Raw genomic sequence first — 18,179 nt, forward strand, 5'->3', positions numbered from 1 at the left:
GCTGTCTGACACAAGAAGAGGGAGAAAAGGTTGTAGAGATTGAGGGTGGAGAAGAGGGGAGGGAGAACATGTGCGTGAGTGTGTTGGCTGAATGGATGGGAAATCTTTGGGAAGCGCTCCCCGGGGCTCTGGCCACTCGTTTATCTGCCACCTTCCTTCACGTTGATGGCTGTTGTTCTAAAGAGATAAAGTGTGGAGGTGGATAAACGCAGCCTGTCAGTCAAAGCCAACATAGTGAGGGATGGAGGCGCCAGGCCAACCATGGCACTCTCTACCCCCATGAGAAGCCACACAGAGGATCCATAATCATGATACATTGACATGCCACCTGTATACATCTCATGATTAATCACATAGACCCGTTAATGTTGGGGTAATGTTTTCCTCGCTCTCATGCAAGATATTAATACAGTCGGAAGTCGGAAGTTTACATACACTTAGGTTGGAGTCATTAAAACTTGTTTTTCAACCACTCCACATTTTTTTGTTAACAAACTATTTTTTTATTTTTTTATTTCACCTTTATTTAACCAGGTAGGCTAGTTGAGAACAAGTTCTCATTTGCAACTGCGACCTGGCCAAGATAAAGCTTAGCAGTGTGAACAGACAACACAGAGTTACACATGGAGTAAACAATTAACAAGTCAATAACACAGTACAATAAAGGCGAGTCTATATACATTGTGTGCAAAAGGCATGAGGAGGTAGGCGAATAATTACAATTTTGCAGATTAGCACTGGAGTGATAAATGATCAGATGGTCATGTACAGGTAGAGATACTGGTGTGCAAAAGAGCAGAAAAGTAAATAAATAGTTTTATAGTAAATAAATAGTTCTATAGTTTTGGCAAGTCAGTTAGGACATCTACTTTGTGCAAGACACAAGTAATTTTTCCAACAATTGTTTACAGACAGATTATTTCACTTATAATTCACTGTATCACAATTCCAGTGGGTCAGAAGTTTACATAGACTAAGTTGACTGTACCTTTAAACAGCTTGGAAAATTCCAGAAAATTTACTCAAATGATGTCAATAAGCCTAGAGATGAATGGACTTCATGTAGCTCTTGGGGTGGCAGGGTAGCCTAGTGGTTAGAGCGTTGGACTAGTAACCGAAAGGTTGCAAGTTCAAATCCTCGAGCTGACAAGGTACAAATCTGTCGTTCTGCCCCTGAACAGGCAGTTAACCCACTGTTCCTAGGCTGTCATTGAAAATAAGAATTTGTTCTTAACTGACTTGCCTAGTTAAATGAAGATAAAATAAAAAACTTTGGTGTGAAAAGTGCAAATCAATTGCAGAACAACAGCAAAGGACCCTGTGAAGATGTGGGAGGAAACAGGTACAAAAGTAGCTATATCCACAGTAAAACAAGTCCTATATCGGCCTAACCTGCTAAACCGCTATGAAAAAGCCAGACTACGGTTTGCAAATGCACATGGGGACAAAGATGGTACTTTTTGGAGAAATGTCCTCTGGTCTGATGAAACATAAATAGCAATGACCATCATTATGTTTGGAAGGGGAGGCTTGAAAGCTGAAGAACACCATCCCAATCGTGAAGCACGGGGGTGGCAGCATCATGTTGTGGGGGTGCTTCGCTGCAGGAGGGACTGGTGCACTTCACAAAATAGATGGCATCATAAGGAAGGAAAATTATGTGGATATATTGAAGCAACAGCTCAAGACATCAGTCAGGAAGTTAAAGCTTGGTTGCAAATGGGTCTTCCAAATGGACAATGACCCCAAGCATACTTCCAAAGTTGTGGCAAAATGGCTTAAGAACAACAAAGTCAAGGTATTGGAGTGGCCATCAGAAAGACCCGACCTGAATCCTATACAACATTTGTTGGCAGAACTGAAAAAGTGTGTGCGAGCAAGAAGGCCTACAAACCTGACTCAGTTACACCAGCTCTGTCAGGAGGAATGGGCCAAAATTCACCCAACTTATTGTGGGAAGCTTGTGAAAGGCTACCCGCAACGTTTTTAAAGGCAATGCTAGCAAATACTAATTGAGTGTATGTAAACTTCTGACCCACTAGGAGTGTGATGAAAGAAATAAAAGCTGAAATAAATCATTCTTTCTACTATTATTCTGACATTTCACATTCTTAAAATAAAGTGGTGATCCTAACTGACCTAAGATAGGGAATGTTTACTAGGATTAAATGTCAGGAATTGTGAAAAACTCAGTTTAAATGTATTTTGCTAAGGTGAATGTAAACTTCCAACTTCAACTGTGTATATATAGAGTACAGAATCCAGTTGGACCTCTCACTTCAGCAAACAACGGAAAAGAGGGGTGCTCAACAACATGACAACAGTGGAGGATGGCGGGAGGAGCTATAGAAGGACAGGCTTATTGTAATGGCTAGAATGGAACCAATGGAATGGAGTCAAACGTGGTTTCCATATGCTTGATCTGTTTGATACTGTTCCATTCCAACCATTACAATGAGCCCGTCCTCCTCTAGCTCCTCCCACCAGCCTCCACTGAATGACCAAAATCATGAGACGGGCTTACCAAGAAAAACTTCCCAAATGAAGAAAGGTAGTTGGAGCACTCAACAAAGAAAAGCACAAATGTATTTCTTTTAGCTCACTTTAATCCATTGTACAGGATGCGAACAGGTGACTGACGTTTCGACATTAAGCTGACGTCTTCCTCAGAGTGATCTGACCATTGCACTTAGCTCCTATTTGAGACACAACACTGTAAGAAAATAATAATGCTAATATTTCAGTATGTCCTTAGACACTGTGGATCCTAAGGGGATAAACAATGATTTTTCACTGTTCTCGTTTCTATAATGTTGTTGCCTTGATTTTTGGGGTCTCTGTGTCTCCGGATTCACAGATACCCAAATATCATCTATGCATGTTTTTAATGGGACACACTATTTCTCTTATTATTACTATTATTTTGTGCAATAATTTTCCATTTACCTTGCAGCATATTATTATTTTCTGACATTGTTGTGTCTCATTGTGCCACGAGGCTAAGTGCAATGGTCACGTCACTCTGAGGAAGACTATCATGTTGAAGTAAGACCCAGATGCAGACAGTGTAGAAGTAAAGAGTTTATTACAACCACAGGGGCAGGCCTAATGACAGGTCAAGGCAGGCAGGGGTCAGTAATCCAGAAAGGGTGTAATGGGTCCAGAACGGCAGGTAGTCTCAGGGTCAGGGCAGGTAGAAAAGTCAAAACCGGGTAGGACTAGAAAACAGGAGCAGGAAAACAGGCAGGAGCAGGGAAACAAACGCTTGTAGGTTTTAAGAACAAAACGAACTGGCAACAGACAAACAGAGAACACAGGTATAAATATACAGGGGATAATGGGGAAGATGGGCGACACCTGGAGGGGGGTGGAGACAATCACAAAGACAGGTGAAACAGATCAGGGTGTGACAAAGACGTCAGCTTGACATCGAAACGTCAGTCACCTGTTAGCATCCTGTACAATGGATTAAAGTGAGCTAAAATAAATCAACCTATGCTTCTTCTTTTTTTATACATCAAAATAGTATTTTTGGATGTTTTTCTTGGTAAGCCCTTTTCATATATAGAGTACAGTAATATTTGTTTTTGTCTTGGTGAACACTTATTTGTGATGTACACACTGTATAGAATAGATGTGGGTGTGTGCATGCTTGATCATTTGTCCCCATGATGGAGTGAAGTTGAATTATTAGAATATCTCGCCTGAATAAGTCAACCTCAGAGTCACTATCACTGTCTCACGACATATACTGACACCAAAACATGTCAGTCACTCTGTGTGATACACATTATATTTTTTGCTGTGTTTGGTTTGTGCTCATAACAATGTCATAATGTTCCTGGATAGGGCCTTTGTAATTGACGTGGCTATTAGTTATAATCTCAGTGAGGCTCTTCAGTAATTACTGCTCTGCTCTGGGAGTCACCAGTGAAAGGTTGTCCTGAGCTATGGATCCACTCTAAGCCAGGACAATGAGGAAATGAAAACAACCAATTGGTTAACAGTGTTAAGACACTGGTCATTTTGTGTATCTCCCCAAGCACAGAGACAGGCTCAAATTATTGGCCAGCCCTTGCCCAAGGCCCCCACAGCCCAGGAAGTCAGCTGATTGGCTGTAATGAGTGGTGTGGGTCACTTCCTCTCACTAGGCCTTTGATGTAAGGGGAGAGGAACTCATCAGAGGAACTCCACCACCCCTGTTCTATCAGTCACAGACGGCGTTGGAGGAGGGGTTATTTTTAGTGGGACCTTGACCGTGACCCTGCTCTAATGGTTAGCATGTTCAAAACATCTCTGACCATCTCCTGGGTTCTGGCTGCTAACTTTGGGAGATTATTGATGATGGACCCCTGTGAGGAGTAGCGGGGGCTCCCTTCCTGCATTCTGGGGAAGAGCATGGTTGTTTTGAGTTGAGATGGAGCATGGAGTCTTTGCTGTGCACCTACTACCCTGTTTTTAAACTAGAGGAATGGAGAGATGGTGATACAGACCCCCTAAGGCCATGAAACAAGGCAGATTTCCTCCCCTGTTCTTTTTCTCTGGAGTTATAGTTCTCTTCTACCCAGGTGGTTTTTCTTTGCTGCTGATTTTGGTGTGTAGGTCAGTGCTCCCAGAGTGTTCCCTGCACTGTGTGTGGTGTGTGTGTCATTGTGTCCCAGTCAAGACATTTCTCTCTCTCTCTCTCTCTCTCTCTCTCTCTTTCTCTCTTAGGCATTGTGTTATTAGAATGATCTCTGTGTAGTGGGTGCTTTTCTGCTGACCATGGGAAATTTCGGGGAGAAAAACATTGAGATAGTGAGAAAGAGAGAGTGAAGAGATACAGCACAGTGAGGTCTGAATATATCAAGACCCTTCTTTGCTTTCTATCTGGGTGCAGATGATTTTCTGTCATGGTTTCCCCTTTTCTACCGGTTACAAAAGTTCTGCAGGGCAGGAATGAAGATTTAGATAATCTATCTTTGTTTATCATTGTATTTCCTTCTGCATCGTCATGCTCCATGACTGCCGTTTCTCCCCATCAACTGCTGTGCTGTTCCTTGTGTGTTGATATCCCACTGGGCACACACTAGTTGAATCAATGATGTTTCCACATCATTTCAATGAAATTTCGTTGAACCAACGTGAAGTTTACGTTAAATTGACATCTGTGCCCAGTGGGATGTGTGAGCAGACCTGTCCCCTGTAATAGCTCGCCGTGACCTTTGTGGTAATAGAGCCTGGGATCACAGCTCTCTCTCTCTCTCTCACACACACACACACACACACACACACACACACACACACACACACACACACACACACACACACACACACACACACACACACACACACACACACACACACACACACACACACACACACACACACACACACACACACACACACACACACACACACACACACACACACAGGAGAGCAGGAGACAGGCCTGACACAAACCTGCTTGCTCTCTGTAAGCCTGTGCATATTTGTCCAGGCTTTTTTGTGAACTAGGAGAGGAAAATACCTTTCATTTAAACACGTTTGCATTCACTCAGGAATGTCAACAACCAGTCCCCTGGCTCCTTTCTTTGTGTTTGATTATGTGTGTGTAAGCGATCCACGAAATGGAGAGAGAGAGTGTGTCTGTGTGCATGTCTGTATGTCTGTGTGTGTGTATATGTTCCATATTTCTTGACTTAATTGCAGCCTGGTATTGAATAATGATGACACAGGGGTGACATCAGTCATTGAAGGGAAAAGAGGATGGCATGGCTGGGACCATAGGGTGTGAGGTCTGTCCTTCGGTGGCATGATATACTGGTGACGCACTGTACCGGATCACACTCTGTGTACTCTGTGTCCAGGACTCCTCCCTCTCACCCCTCTCTATACTGCTGCTAAACCAATGGTCACCAGCGCTAGTCATGGTGTATAATAAGGTGTGCAGGCTTTTGTTCTAGCCCAGCACTAAGAACAGGAGATTCAGTTTAACAAGCTCTTGCAACTCCAGGATCTCTCATAGCCATGTCAATCACACTATGACCCACAGCACGTAGTGCTCCAGTCAAACATGCAGCACAGTAAACTAAGACCACACACTAATGAAATAGGATCATTCAAGGGTCCAATTGCCCTCTGTGTCTTCCATTGAGTCTTTGTCTAATGTCCATCCTGGTTGCTGAGGTGCTCTAGTATTCTGTGTGCAGTGCGTGAAGGTTGTGTCTTCTTGTCTGAGATGAGTATGGAGAATGTGTCGCCACCCGCCACTTCTCTTCTGGGCTGAATGCAAAGTGACCAGTGATCCACAGCCCTCAATATGTGGAGGTTCAAATATGTGAGACCCTGCCATGCCACCTGCTCTCCCTTATTTAGGAAATGTCTCCACTAACTCAGCTAGCACTCTGTGTGTGTGTGTGTGTGTGTGTGTGTGTGTGTGTGTGTGTGTGTGTGTGTGTGTGTGTGTGTGTGTGTGTGTGTGTGTGTGTGTGTGTGTGTGTGTGTGTGTGTGTGTGTGTGTGTGTGTGTGTGTGTGTGTGTGTGCGTGCGTGCGTGCACACAAGTACTGTAGAGCTGCAATGCTGCTGTTATTGCCATCAATTAACTGACAGAAGAAGATGATAAACAGATATTGGACTATGGGCTCTACATTGGGGTCCAGAATTATTGGATCCCTTGATAAAGATGAGCAGGTTTTTGGCTAAAATATCCTGCTACTTGGTAACGTTCATGATGCCGTTGACCTTAATAACAAGGGCCCCAGGACCAGTGGAAGGAAAATAGCCCCATCACATCAAAGATCCACCACCATATTTTACAGTAGGGATGAGTTATTCTACGTATGCATTGGGCTATTGAAAACAGGGGATCCAATCATTTTGACCCCTATCTTTTAGTGATTTTATTATTACTTCTTAATTAAAATCTCTTTCTCTGAGCAATTATATTAGTTTAAAATAATATCATTTTTCCCCCATAAAAATGCATACAATTATTTATTTGATACTTATTTGCTCATCTTCATCAAGCCATCCAATCATTTTGGACTCCATAGTATATTAGGAGACCACAGAACTGTTTACGTCTCAAATAGATCAAAGGAGGCTATGCACCCTGCTTTATGTCAGGATTACAGAAGCGTGGAAAATGCAACTGGAATAATATTGACGATGTTGATATTGTGAGAAAATGGATTTTGGCAGGCGCAGAATGTGTTCCCCTACAGCATTTATCTCCACAGCTTTCATGTAAACACACACACTCCAGAAGAAGGGAACTTCACCTTCACACGATAGGCCGTGGGGAATGAGAGAGGGGCCTGACTTGCGTGCGTGTTTGTGTCTGTGTGCGTGCGTGCGTGTGTGTGCAGGTGTGTGTGTCTTGCTACATTGAGGCATCGCATTCAACTTGTCATCTTAAACAATAAAGAGGAAATATATTTCATTCTTGCCAGGCTGAAATGTACACACATAAACCCTGTAATCCTACAGTGAAGGACCTCACTTCACACACGTCCCACAACCCACACTTGATTTAGTGATGATACTGATTCTTTGACGCACAGTTGATGATGATGGAGTGTGTGTCGCTGTGGTTCTCTATCATATTAGAGAGAGATGATCCCATCTGAAATACACACACACAGATCCTGGTGATGATGAAATAGCTGTGTGTTTGTGTATCGTGTTTGAGGAAGCTGGTTCTTCCCTTAACATATTAGGAAATGCTGAAGGCTCTCTTTTCCCTGATTAAAGACCCCGATCTCTGAGTAGGACACACGCTACATCCTTAATTATATCCCACCGGCTGTGTGTGTGTGTGTGTCTGTGTCGTCTGTGTCTGTGTCTGTGAGTGTGTGTGCGTCCGTGGACGCACATGGACGCAAAATGTACTCCTCAGTCATAAATGTCCATGTTTGCGCCGCCTCATTAGCTAGCTTGTGGCGCAATCGGTAGGGGCGCTTGAGGGAGGACGGTCACGTGTGTTTGTGAAGCAGAGATCCCGGGTTTGAGACAGGTATGTGCCGAATCCGGAGGAAGTGGTACTCGCTAAGCAAGCGGTGTGATGTCCTTTACACGTACGTGTGTGCATGTGTGAGTGAGCTTTGCCTGCTGCATATCACCATGACAACCGGCCTGATGGAGAGGACCGTGTTGGTTGTGCTATATGTGCGTGTGTGTTTATGAAAGAGAGAGAGATAGCTTGTTAGATCCCCCTTTCTATCTGTACATCCTTCCAGTCTTGAGTGGGCTACTTATACTGATTATGTTAACAGCAAGCTAACTAAGCTACAGTTCTAGGCCTCTATCTGTCTGGATCAGTGTGTCTGTGTCTGAGAGCAGAGTGGATGACTTACAGCCCATATTGACACTGCTCAGCCCTGGAAGGTCCATGTACGGTCCAGGGTGTCTTTATGCAGCTCTATGGGAATAAATAAGCTGTAAATGATCTATAACCAATGTATTACTTTTGACCTAATTACATCTTTTTTGTAGTACTAGTAGTTTATTTCATTTGTACATGTAGGTCGTACTTGGCAGCTAAATCTGAACTGCAGTACACAGCACATACAAGTAAACAAAAAAAATAATAGAACATTGCTTGAAATGTAAAACAAGCAAGCATCAAGTCTCTAGCTTCAGAGGGTGCCTGCGTTTGGTGAAGGCATCTACCGGTATTCTGCTGGCAGCCGGCTTGGATGGCAGCTGAGTTGGATAGTAGGGACAGTGTTGGTAATGATGGTGGTGATGGAGTTAGCTCACTGGAGTTGTTCTCAGACAAGACATTGTTCTCGTCATTCCTCAGCTCTCTCGTAACTAATGGACGACTCCTCCACCATTGATGTGTAGCACCCACTTGGCTGCCGATTTGGCCGCTAAAAGCTCACCACACATCAGTCCAACGTATGAAGTCACCCTCAACCAGTGCAGGGCTGTGTATTATTCAAGGATTCAGAGAAACCCCACAGATGAGAGAGGAGTCAGAGAGCAGAACACACTTCCATTTATATGTTCTGTGGCTCTGCTGACATAGTCATTAAGGATGCAATTTGGAGATCCAAGCTATTCCTTGAGAGAAGTGGAAGTTTTACAGATGGATCCCTAACTCTTTAATTCTCTCTCACTGTCTTTCTCTCATTCTCTCTCCCTGTCTTTCTGCCTGTCTTTCTCTCATTCTCTCTCCCTGTCTTCCTCTCATTCTCTCTCCCTGTCTTTCTCTCATTCTCTCTCCCTGTCTTTCTCTCATTCTCCCGTATAGATGCAGATCTACATGTATAACTCGGATGACTTTGACAGCCTCAGTGCTGCAATACGTCAGAAGAGGATCATTGCAGTGATGTCGGTCTTCTTTCAGGTGAGAACATTTGTCTTGTATTTTTGGCTTCTCACTCATAGGGTTTTGATATGACCTTATAGTAATCTATATGGCCCATGGAACAACACATTGTCTCACTCTAAATCAATGCAAATTTCAGAAGTGAAACACAACATTACTGTTTCACCATCACTGCTGGGGAAGAAACACATTAATACGCTTGGAAAATAAATGTGTTTCTTGTGTTGTCACTGAGCACTGTGTTTATCTGTGCGACTGACTTGGCTCTGTATTGTCTTAAGTGGAGATATAAGTGTTGGTTGGCCTGAGTGTGTGGGTCTGTTGGGCTAGCAGTGGGCAGGGTCATTGTCAACTCCAAGACTCTGAATTGGCAGTATTAAAAGTTCATTTGATGCCATCGATTGCGTAAGTGGGCTTTTACTTGGTCCATTAACTTTCCTTTAATACTCCCTTACACACACCGAGAGACATACACACTCACCAACACATGCACACCAACGCCTGCATAATCCTCCAGTCCTCTTAGGTCCAGATTGGGCATTCTTTACTTGCGTCCACTGAATTACAATGACTGTCTTCCTGCTCTCCCTCTCTCCCTTGCTCTCTCTCTCCATCCCTCTCTCAACCTCTCCCTTTGTCTCTCTCTCACTCTCTCTCCCCCTGACTCTCCTACCAAGCACTGCAACACCCCCCCCCCCCACACACACACACACATTAATTTTCCATGAAGAATCAGATAATGCACATCTCATAATATATTTTTTCTATCTTTGATTTCCTCAAACTCAAACACTTGCTCCTCTCTCAAACAGTAACCTGCACCTGCGTGGGTGGGCGTGTGTAAACGGCATGTGTTAACATGTGGAATACAGAGCACAGGGAAATGGAACGCCTTAATGGCACACACACAGCTTCAGAACACTTTCCCTAGACCCCTGAAGATAGCAGTCATAACGTTGTCTTTTATAGAGGAGTGTGTGTACCCCTGAACGAGATCACTCAGTAATAAACATGTGCAACCACACACACACACACACTCAGTGAACCACCAAACTGATTGTCAGAGAGCCAGTATCTGGCAGGCCTGGAAAGTGGATGTATCCCTCGGGGGTGGTTATCGTGAAGAGGTATCCTGTTAAAAAGTGAGGCATTCCTCTATGGTGATGACCGTAAGGCTCCTCTCCTCTGTCTGCCAAGTTACACATCCCCATCAGGCCGCTTAAAAAACAGCAACTAGCTAATAGCAACCTTGCCTGATTACAGACAATAAATCAGTTCACAAAACAACTACAGCAATTTACCAATCAAGTGACCCCTTCAAGGAGTGTCATATTCATGTGTGTGTACTGTATATATGCTGAGTGTACAAAACATTATGAACTTTCAATGACATAGACTGACCAGGTGAATCCAGGGGAATGTTATGATCCCTAATTGATGTCACTCATTAAATCCACTTCAGGCAGTGTAGATGAAGGGGAGGAGACAGGCTACAGAAGTATTTTTAAGTCTTGAGATAATTGAAACATGGATTGTGTATGTATGTCATACAGAGGGTGAATGGGCAAGACAAAAGATTGAAGTGCCTTTGAACAGAGTTTGGTAGTAGTTGCCAGGTGCACTGGTTAAGAACTGCAAGTCTGCTGGGTTTTTCACGCTCAACAGTTTCCCCTGTGTGTCTGGAATGATTCACCACCGAAAGGACATCCAGCCAACTTGGCACAATTGTGGAATGCTTTGGAGTCAACATGGGCCAACATCCCTGTGGAACGCTTTCGACACCTTGTAAAGTTCATGACCCGACGAATTGAGGCTGTTCTGAGGTTAAAAGGGGATGCAACTCAATTTTAGGAAGTGTTCCACTCAGTGTACATCTGTGTGTGTGTGTCTCAGTCAGCGTGTGTGTGTGTGTCTCAGTCAGCGTGTGTGTGTCTCAGTCAGCGTGTGTGTGTGTGTGTATGTGTGTGTGTGTCTCAGTCAGCGTGTGTGTGTGTGTGTATGTGTGTGTGTGTCTCAGTCAGCGTGTGTGTGTGTGTGTGTATGTGTGTGTGTGTCTCAGTCAGCGTGTGTGTGTTTGGTATTTGGTGTTTTATTAGGATCCCCCATTAGCTGTTGCAGCAGATCTTCTTCCTGGGGTCCACACAAAACATGAAACATGCCATAATACAGAACATTAATAGACAAGGACAGCTCAAGGACAGAACTACATCAATTTTTAAAAGGCTGACGTAGCCTACACATCAAGACATACACACAAACTATCTTGGTCAAATAGGAAGGAGTTCATCCGGGAGGTGTGGTGTGTGTGTGTGTGGTGATTCGATTGCTCTCCTCTCACTGTGGCATGTATTCATTTAATGATGTATGTTGCCATACAGGACAAATTGGCCATATCGGCCCGTGTGAGCTCAGGGCTGAGGCTTACATTGCTTTTGCAGCCCACTCTCGTGCTGTGCCCAGCCCCCTGATTGAAATAGATTTTAGTAGTAACATCTATCATTACAGTTTTATTGGCTTATTTACAGTCCACATGCTCAGTGATTCACCATACGGTCATTCAGATAAACACACGTGTGAGTAGAGCAGACCAGACCCAGCATCGCTCACAGAGGCTTACTACTCATTGGAGCATGCGTTACTATGGTAACAGGAAGTTTACTTCTGATCAACTCAGCCAAGGTGTACAGTACATTAAGGAGAGGCAGTGTCTTACATGTGATGCAGCCATAGAAATAATGTGTTGATGAAGGAGTTTTTTGTCTTCTATTTAGGTGACTCTCCATTCCTCACTAAATCAATTACCTCCAAATGAAGTTAATTACACTATATGCCAACAGTGCTAAACCCTACAGTGCTGCTTCTAATTCAGCAGAGTACTTGCTACTGGAGGAGAAATTAGTTCCAGCTTTTAACAGAGAATCAGAATTAATTCAATGTAATTTGCTGTAGTTGCATTTAGCCATTTCTTAGTTTAAGTGCTAAATTGAGGAGGAGGTGAGGCCTGGTACTGTAGTGTACAGGTAGATTATGCTTTGGCACTCGAGCCAGGGTTGTTGTTGATGAAGCGGGATGGCATAGCCACTTTGTCTCTGCTTCCTCTCTGTGACACCAGTCGCCCTAGTTACAGAGGGACATTTCTCAGCTTAAAGAATGGATTGCCTCCGACGTCACTGTCCTCAGAAACAAGATGGAGCTCTTTATATTTATATTGGCGCAAATTAAGTTTCTGTTTCTTCATTAGGTGTGATTTCTCCCTCTTAATTGATCATAGGTGCTAATTTTACGTATATAGATATGATAAAGGTCCAAAAGCAATAAGCACACTTGCGAGAAAGTGACACAGCTATTCTTTAGCTCTCACATCGTTGAGAAGGCAAACGCAGGTGTTTCAACTGCTCTCTGACACTGCAGAGATATCCTCGTTTGTCGAACAATCCCCTCTCTCCGATTGGCCTGCACTGCAATTAAAGCCTCATGGTGCAATGAGCCAATGGTTTTCTTGATGTGATGGAGAGGCGGACCAAAACGCAGCGTGGTTTCTATTCATGGTTCTTTAATGAAGAAAACTATACATGAACAGACTAACAAAAACAAGAACCGTGAAAACCTAAAACAGCCCTATCTGGTGCAAACACAGAGACAGGAACAATCACCCACAAAACCCAACACCAAACAGGCTACCTAAATATGGTTCCCAATCAGAGACAATGACTAACACCTGCCTCTGATTGAGAACCATATCAAACACAAAACCAAACACAGAAACAGACAAACTAGACACACAACATAGAATGCCCACTCAGATCACACCCTGACCAAACAAAACATAGTAACATACAAAGCAAACTATGGTCAGGGTGTGACAGTACCCCCCCCCAGGTGCGGACTCCGGCCGCAAAACCTGAACCTATTGGGTATCTGTCCGCGGTGGCGGCTCTGGTGCTGGACGTGGCCCCCACTTCACCACGGTCTTAGTCCGCCCCATTGTCCGCTTCCGTGGCCTCCTAACCACGGCAACACTTCTAAATGACCCCACTGGACTGAGGTGCAGCTCGGGACAGAGGGGCGGAAGCTCGGGACAGAGGGGCGGAAGCTCGGGACAGAGGGGCGGAAGCTCGGGACAGAGGGGCGGAAGCTCGGGACAGAGGGGCGGAAGCTCTGGACAGAGGGGCGGAAGCTCTGGACAGAGGGGCGGAAGCTCGGGACAGAGGGGCGGAAGCTCTGGCAGCTCGGGACAGAGGGGCGGAAGCTCTGGCAGCTCGGGACAGAAGGGCTGAAGCTCTGGCAGCTCGGGACAGAGGGGCTCTGGCAGCTCGGGACAGAGGGGCTCTGGCAGCTCGGGACAGAGGTGCTCTGGCAGCTCGGGACAGAGGGGCGGAAGCTCTGGCAGCTCGGGACAGAGGGGCGGTAGCTCTGGCAGCTCGGGACAGAGGGGCTCTGGCAGCTCGGGACAGGCAGGAGACTCCGGCAGCGCCGGACAGGCGGGGACTCCGGCAGCGCCAGAGAGGAGGAAGGCTCTGGCAGCGCTGGACAGGCGGGAGACTCCGGCAGCGCTGGAGAGGAGGAAGGCTCTGGCAGCGCTGGGACAGGCGGGAGCAGCTGTAGGGATGAGGCGGAGAGACAGCCTGGTGTGGGGGGCTGCCACCGGAGGGCTGGTGCGTGGAGGTGGTACCGGATAGACCGGACCGTGCAGTCGCACTGGAGCTCTGGAGCACCGAGCCTGCCCAATCTTATCCGGTTGAATGGTCCCGGTCACACTGCCAGTGCGGCGAGGTGGAATAGCCCGCACTGGGCTATGCAGGCGAACCCGGGACACCATGCCCAAGACATTTTTGGGGCTGACTCTCGGGCTTCCATCCACGCCGCCTCTCCGCCTTCGCCGCCTCCAGCTCTTCTTTGGGCCGGCGATATACTCCAGGCTGTGCCCAGGGTCCTTTACCATCCAACTCATCCTCCCATGTCCAGTACTCCTCGCGTTGCTCCTGCTTCCGCTGCCTGTTACCACGCCGCTTGGTCCTGTTGTGGTGGGTGATTCTGTAACAGTTTTCTTGTTGTGATGGCGAGGCGGACCAAAACGCAGCGTGGTTTCTATTCATGGTTCTTTAATGAAGAAAACTATACATGAACAGACTAACAAAAACAAGAACCGTGAAAACCTAAAACAGCCCTATCTGGTGCAAACACAGAGACAGGAACAATCACCCACAAAACCCAACACCACTCAGATCACACCCTGACCAAACAAAACATAGAAACATACAAAGCAAACTATGGTCAGCGTGTGACATGAAGGTACAGTAGCTTCATTTACAGTTGCCCTTTATTCTTCACTTCACTGTTTTATGTGACTGTAAGGAGATATAGAGAGATTCAACAGGCCTTTTGGACTGATAATAGTAAAGAGAAGTGTCGTGGAAAATTGCAAGATTATGTTAAAGAGCATTCCAGATAACATGAGCTAATGGTTCTGTTCTATGCCGTACCAGGGAGAGACGGTTCCCTTTTGGAGTGAGGGGGCCAGACACTGGTCTTTACAATGAGACCTGTTGACACAGCAGTAACTGTCTGCCATGTTTTATAGATATCTTTCATACAAATCTTAACCTTTGTGAACTGTTCCTAAGATCTGTGATTCGTCATGTAGGGGGTGTATCTTGGCTATAAAAGATCTTTGTACTTTTCTGTTGGGACTTTTCAATGGTTCATTCGAGATAGCGCATCATTGACAATAGACAATCGGACAATTTATTTATTTATTTTTATTGTTATTGTTATATATTTTTTCTTCTTCTTGGGCCTCTAACTATATCTATTGTTTTTATTTTTGTTGTTGTTGTGTGATTTGGATTAATCCCCTCTACCACACGGAACCCCAATAATCTACTGACGGAACGCAAGAGGTGGCTAATAACAGACGTCCATCCTATGCTAGCTTGCTACCGATGGCCTGGCTAGCTGTCTAAATCGCCGTGACCCCCAACCAACCTCTCCACTCTCCGGACCCTTTTGATCACTCGACTAAGCATGCCTCTCCTTAATGTCAATATGCCTTGTCCATTGCTGTTCTGGTTAGTGTTTATTGGCTTATTTCACTGTAGAGCCTCTAGTCCTGCTCACCATACCTTATCCAACCTATTAGTTCCACCACCCACACATGCAATGACATCTCCTGGTTTCAATGATGTTTCTAGAGACAATATCTCTCTCTTCATCACTCAATACCTAGGTTTACCTCCACTGTATTCACATCCTACCATACCTTTGTCTGTACATTATACCTTGATGCTATTTTATCGCCCCCAGTAACCTCCTTTTACTCTCTGTTCCAGACGTTCTAGACGTCCAATTCTTATTGCTTTCAGCCGCACCCTTATTCTACTCCTCCTCTGTTCCTCTGGCGATGTAGAGGTGAATCCAGGCCCTACAGTGCCGAGCTCCACTCCTATTCCCCAGGCGCTCTCTTTTGACGACTTCTGTAACCGTAATAGCCTTGGTTTCATGCATGTTAACATTAGAAGCCTCCTCCCTAAGTTTGTTCTATTCACTGCTTTAGCACACTCTGTCAACCCGGATGTTCTAGCTGTGTCTGAATCCTGGCTTAGGAAGACTACCAAAAATTCTGAAATTTTAATTCCAAACTACAACCTTTTCAGACAAAATAGAACTGCCAAAGGGGGCGGTGTTGCAATCTACTGCAAAGATAGCCTGCAGAGTTCTGTCCTACTATCCAAGTCTGTACCCAAACAATTTGAACTTCTACTTTTAAAAATCCACCTCTCTAAAAACAAGTCTCTCACCGTTGCAGTCTGCTATAGACCACCCTCTGCCCCCAGCTGTGCTCTGGACACCATATGTGAACTGATTGCCCCCTATCTATCTTCAGAGCTCGTGCTGCTAGGCGACCTAAACTGGAACATGCTTAACACCCCAGCCATCCTACAATCTAAACTTGATGCCCTCAATCTCACACAAATTATCAATGAACCTACCAGGTACCTCCCCAAAGCCTTAAACACAGGCACCCTCATAGATATCATCCTAACCATCTTGCCCTCTAAATACACCTCTGCTGTCTTCAACCAAGATCTCAGCGATCACTGCCTCATTGCCTGCATCCGTAATGGGTCAGCGGTCAAACGACCTCCACTCATCACTGTAAAACGCTCCCTGAAACACTTCAGCGAGCAGGCCTTTCTAATCGGCCTGGCCGGGGTATCCTGGAAGGATATTGATCTCATCCCGTCAGTAGAGGATGCCTGGATATTTAAAAAAAATGCCTTCCTAACCATCTTAAATAAACATGCCCCATTCAAGAAATGTAGAACCAGGAACAGATATAGCCCTTGGTTCTCCCCAGACCTGACTGCCCTGAACCAACACAAAAACATCCTATGGCGTTCTGCATTAGCATCGAACAGCCCCCATGATATGCAGCTGTTCAGGGAAGCTAGAAACCATTATACACAGGCAGTTAGAAAAGCCAAGGCTAGCTTTTTCAAGCAGAAATTTGCTTCCTGCAACACTAACTCAAAAAAGTTCTGGGACACTGTAAAGTCCATGGAGAATAAGAACACCTCCTCCCAGCTGCCCACTGCACTGAAGATAGGAAACACTGTCACCACTGATAAATCCACCATAATTGAGAATTTCAATAAGCATTTTTCTACGGCTGGCCATGCTTTCCACCTGGCTACTCCTACCCCGGTCAACAGCACTGCACTCCCCACAGCAACTCGCCCAAGCCTTCCCCATTACTCCTTCTCCCAAATCTGGACCCCTACAAATCAGCCGGGCTAGACAATCTGGACCCTTTCTTTCTAAAATTATCTGCCGAAATTGTTGCCACTCCTATTACTAGCCTGTTCAACCTCTCTTTCGTGTCGTCTGAGATCCCCAAAGATTGGAAAGCAGCTGCGGTCATCCCCTTCTTCAAAGCGGGGGACACTCTTGACCCAAACTGCTACAGACCTATATCTATCCTACCATGCCTTTCTAAGGTCTTCGAAAGCCAAGTCAACAAACAGATTACCGACCATTTCGAATCTCACCATACCTTCTCTGCTATGCAATCTGGTTTCAGAGCTGGTCATGGGTGCACCTCAGCCACGCTCAAGGTCCTAAACGATATCTTAACTGCCATCGATAAGAAACATTACTGTGCAGCCGTGTTCATTGATCTGGCCAAGGCTTTCGACTCTGTCAATCACCACATCCTCATCGGCAGACTCGACAGCCTTGGTTTCTCAAATGATTGCCTCGCCTGGTTCACCAACTACTTCTCTGATAGAGTTCAGTGTGTCAAATCGGAGGGTCTGCTGTCCAGACCTCTGGCAGTCTCTATGGGGGTGCCACAAGGTTCAATTCTTGGACCGACTCTCTTCTCTGTATACATCAATGAGGTCGCTCTTGCTGCTGGTGAGTCTCTGATCCACCTTCCTGCAGACGACACCATTCTGTATACTTCTGGCCCTTCTTTGGACACTGTGTTAACAACCCTCCAGGCAAGCTTCAATGCCATACAACTCTCCTTCCGTGGCCTCCAATTGCTCTTAAATACAAGTAAAACTAAATGCATGCTCTTCAACCGGTCGCTACCCGCACCTGCCCGCCTGTCCAACATCACTACTCTGGACGGCTCTGATTTAGAATACGTGGACAACTACAAATACTTATGTGTCTGGTTAGACTGTAAATTCTCCTTCCAGACCCATATCAAATATCTCCAATCCAAAGTTAAATCTAGAATTGGCTTCCTATTTCGCAACAAAGCATCCTTCACTCATGCTGCCAAACATACCCTTGTAAAACTGACCATCCTACCAATCCTCGACTTTGGTGATGTCATTTACAAAATAGCCTCC

General features: G+C 45.3%; 1 protein-coding gene across 2 annotated transcripts in view; it reads left to right on the plus strand.

Moving 5' to 3' along the window:
• LOC135540122 (receptor-type tyrosine-protein phosphatase gamma-like) overlaps nt 1-18,179 on the plus strand; it is a 327,471-nt gene that overhangs the window by 242,330 nt on the left and 66,962 nt on the right. For both annotated transcript variants that reach the window (XM_064966521.1, XM_064966520.1), the window contains exon 5: nt 9,241-9,336. In XM_064966521.1, coding sequence (XP_064822593.1) covers nt 9,241-9,336 — 96 coding nt within the window. The remainder of the gene's footprint in view (nt 1-9,240; nt 9,337-18,179) is intronic.

This window comes from Oncorhynchus masou, chromosome 5 (assembly GCF_036934945.1).
Source record: "Oncorhynchus masou masou isolate Uvic2021 chromosome 5, UVic_Omas_1.1, whole genome shotgun sequence".
Taxonomy (NCBI): domain Eukaryota; kingdom Metazoa; phylum Chordata; class Actinopteri; order Salmoniformes; family Salmonidae; genus Oncorhynchus; species Oncorhynchus masou.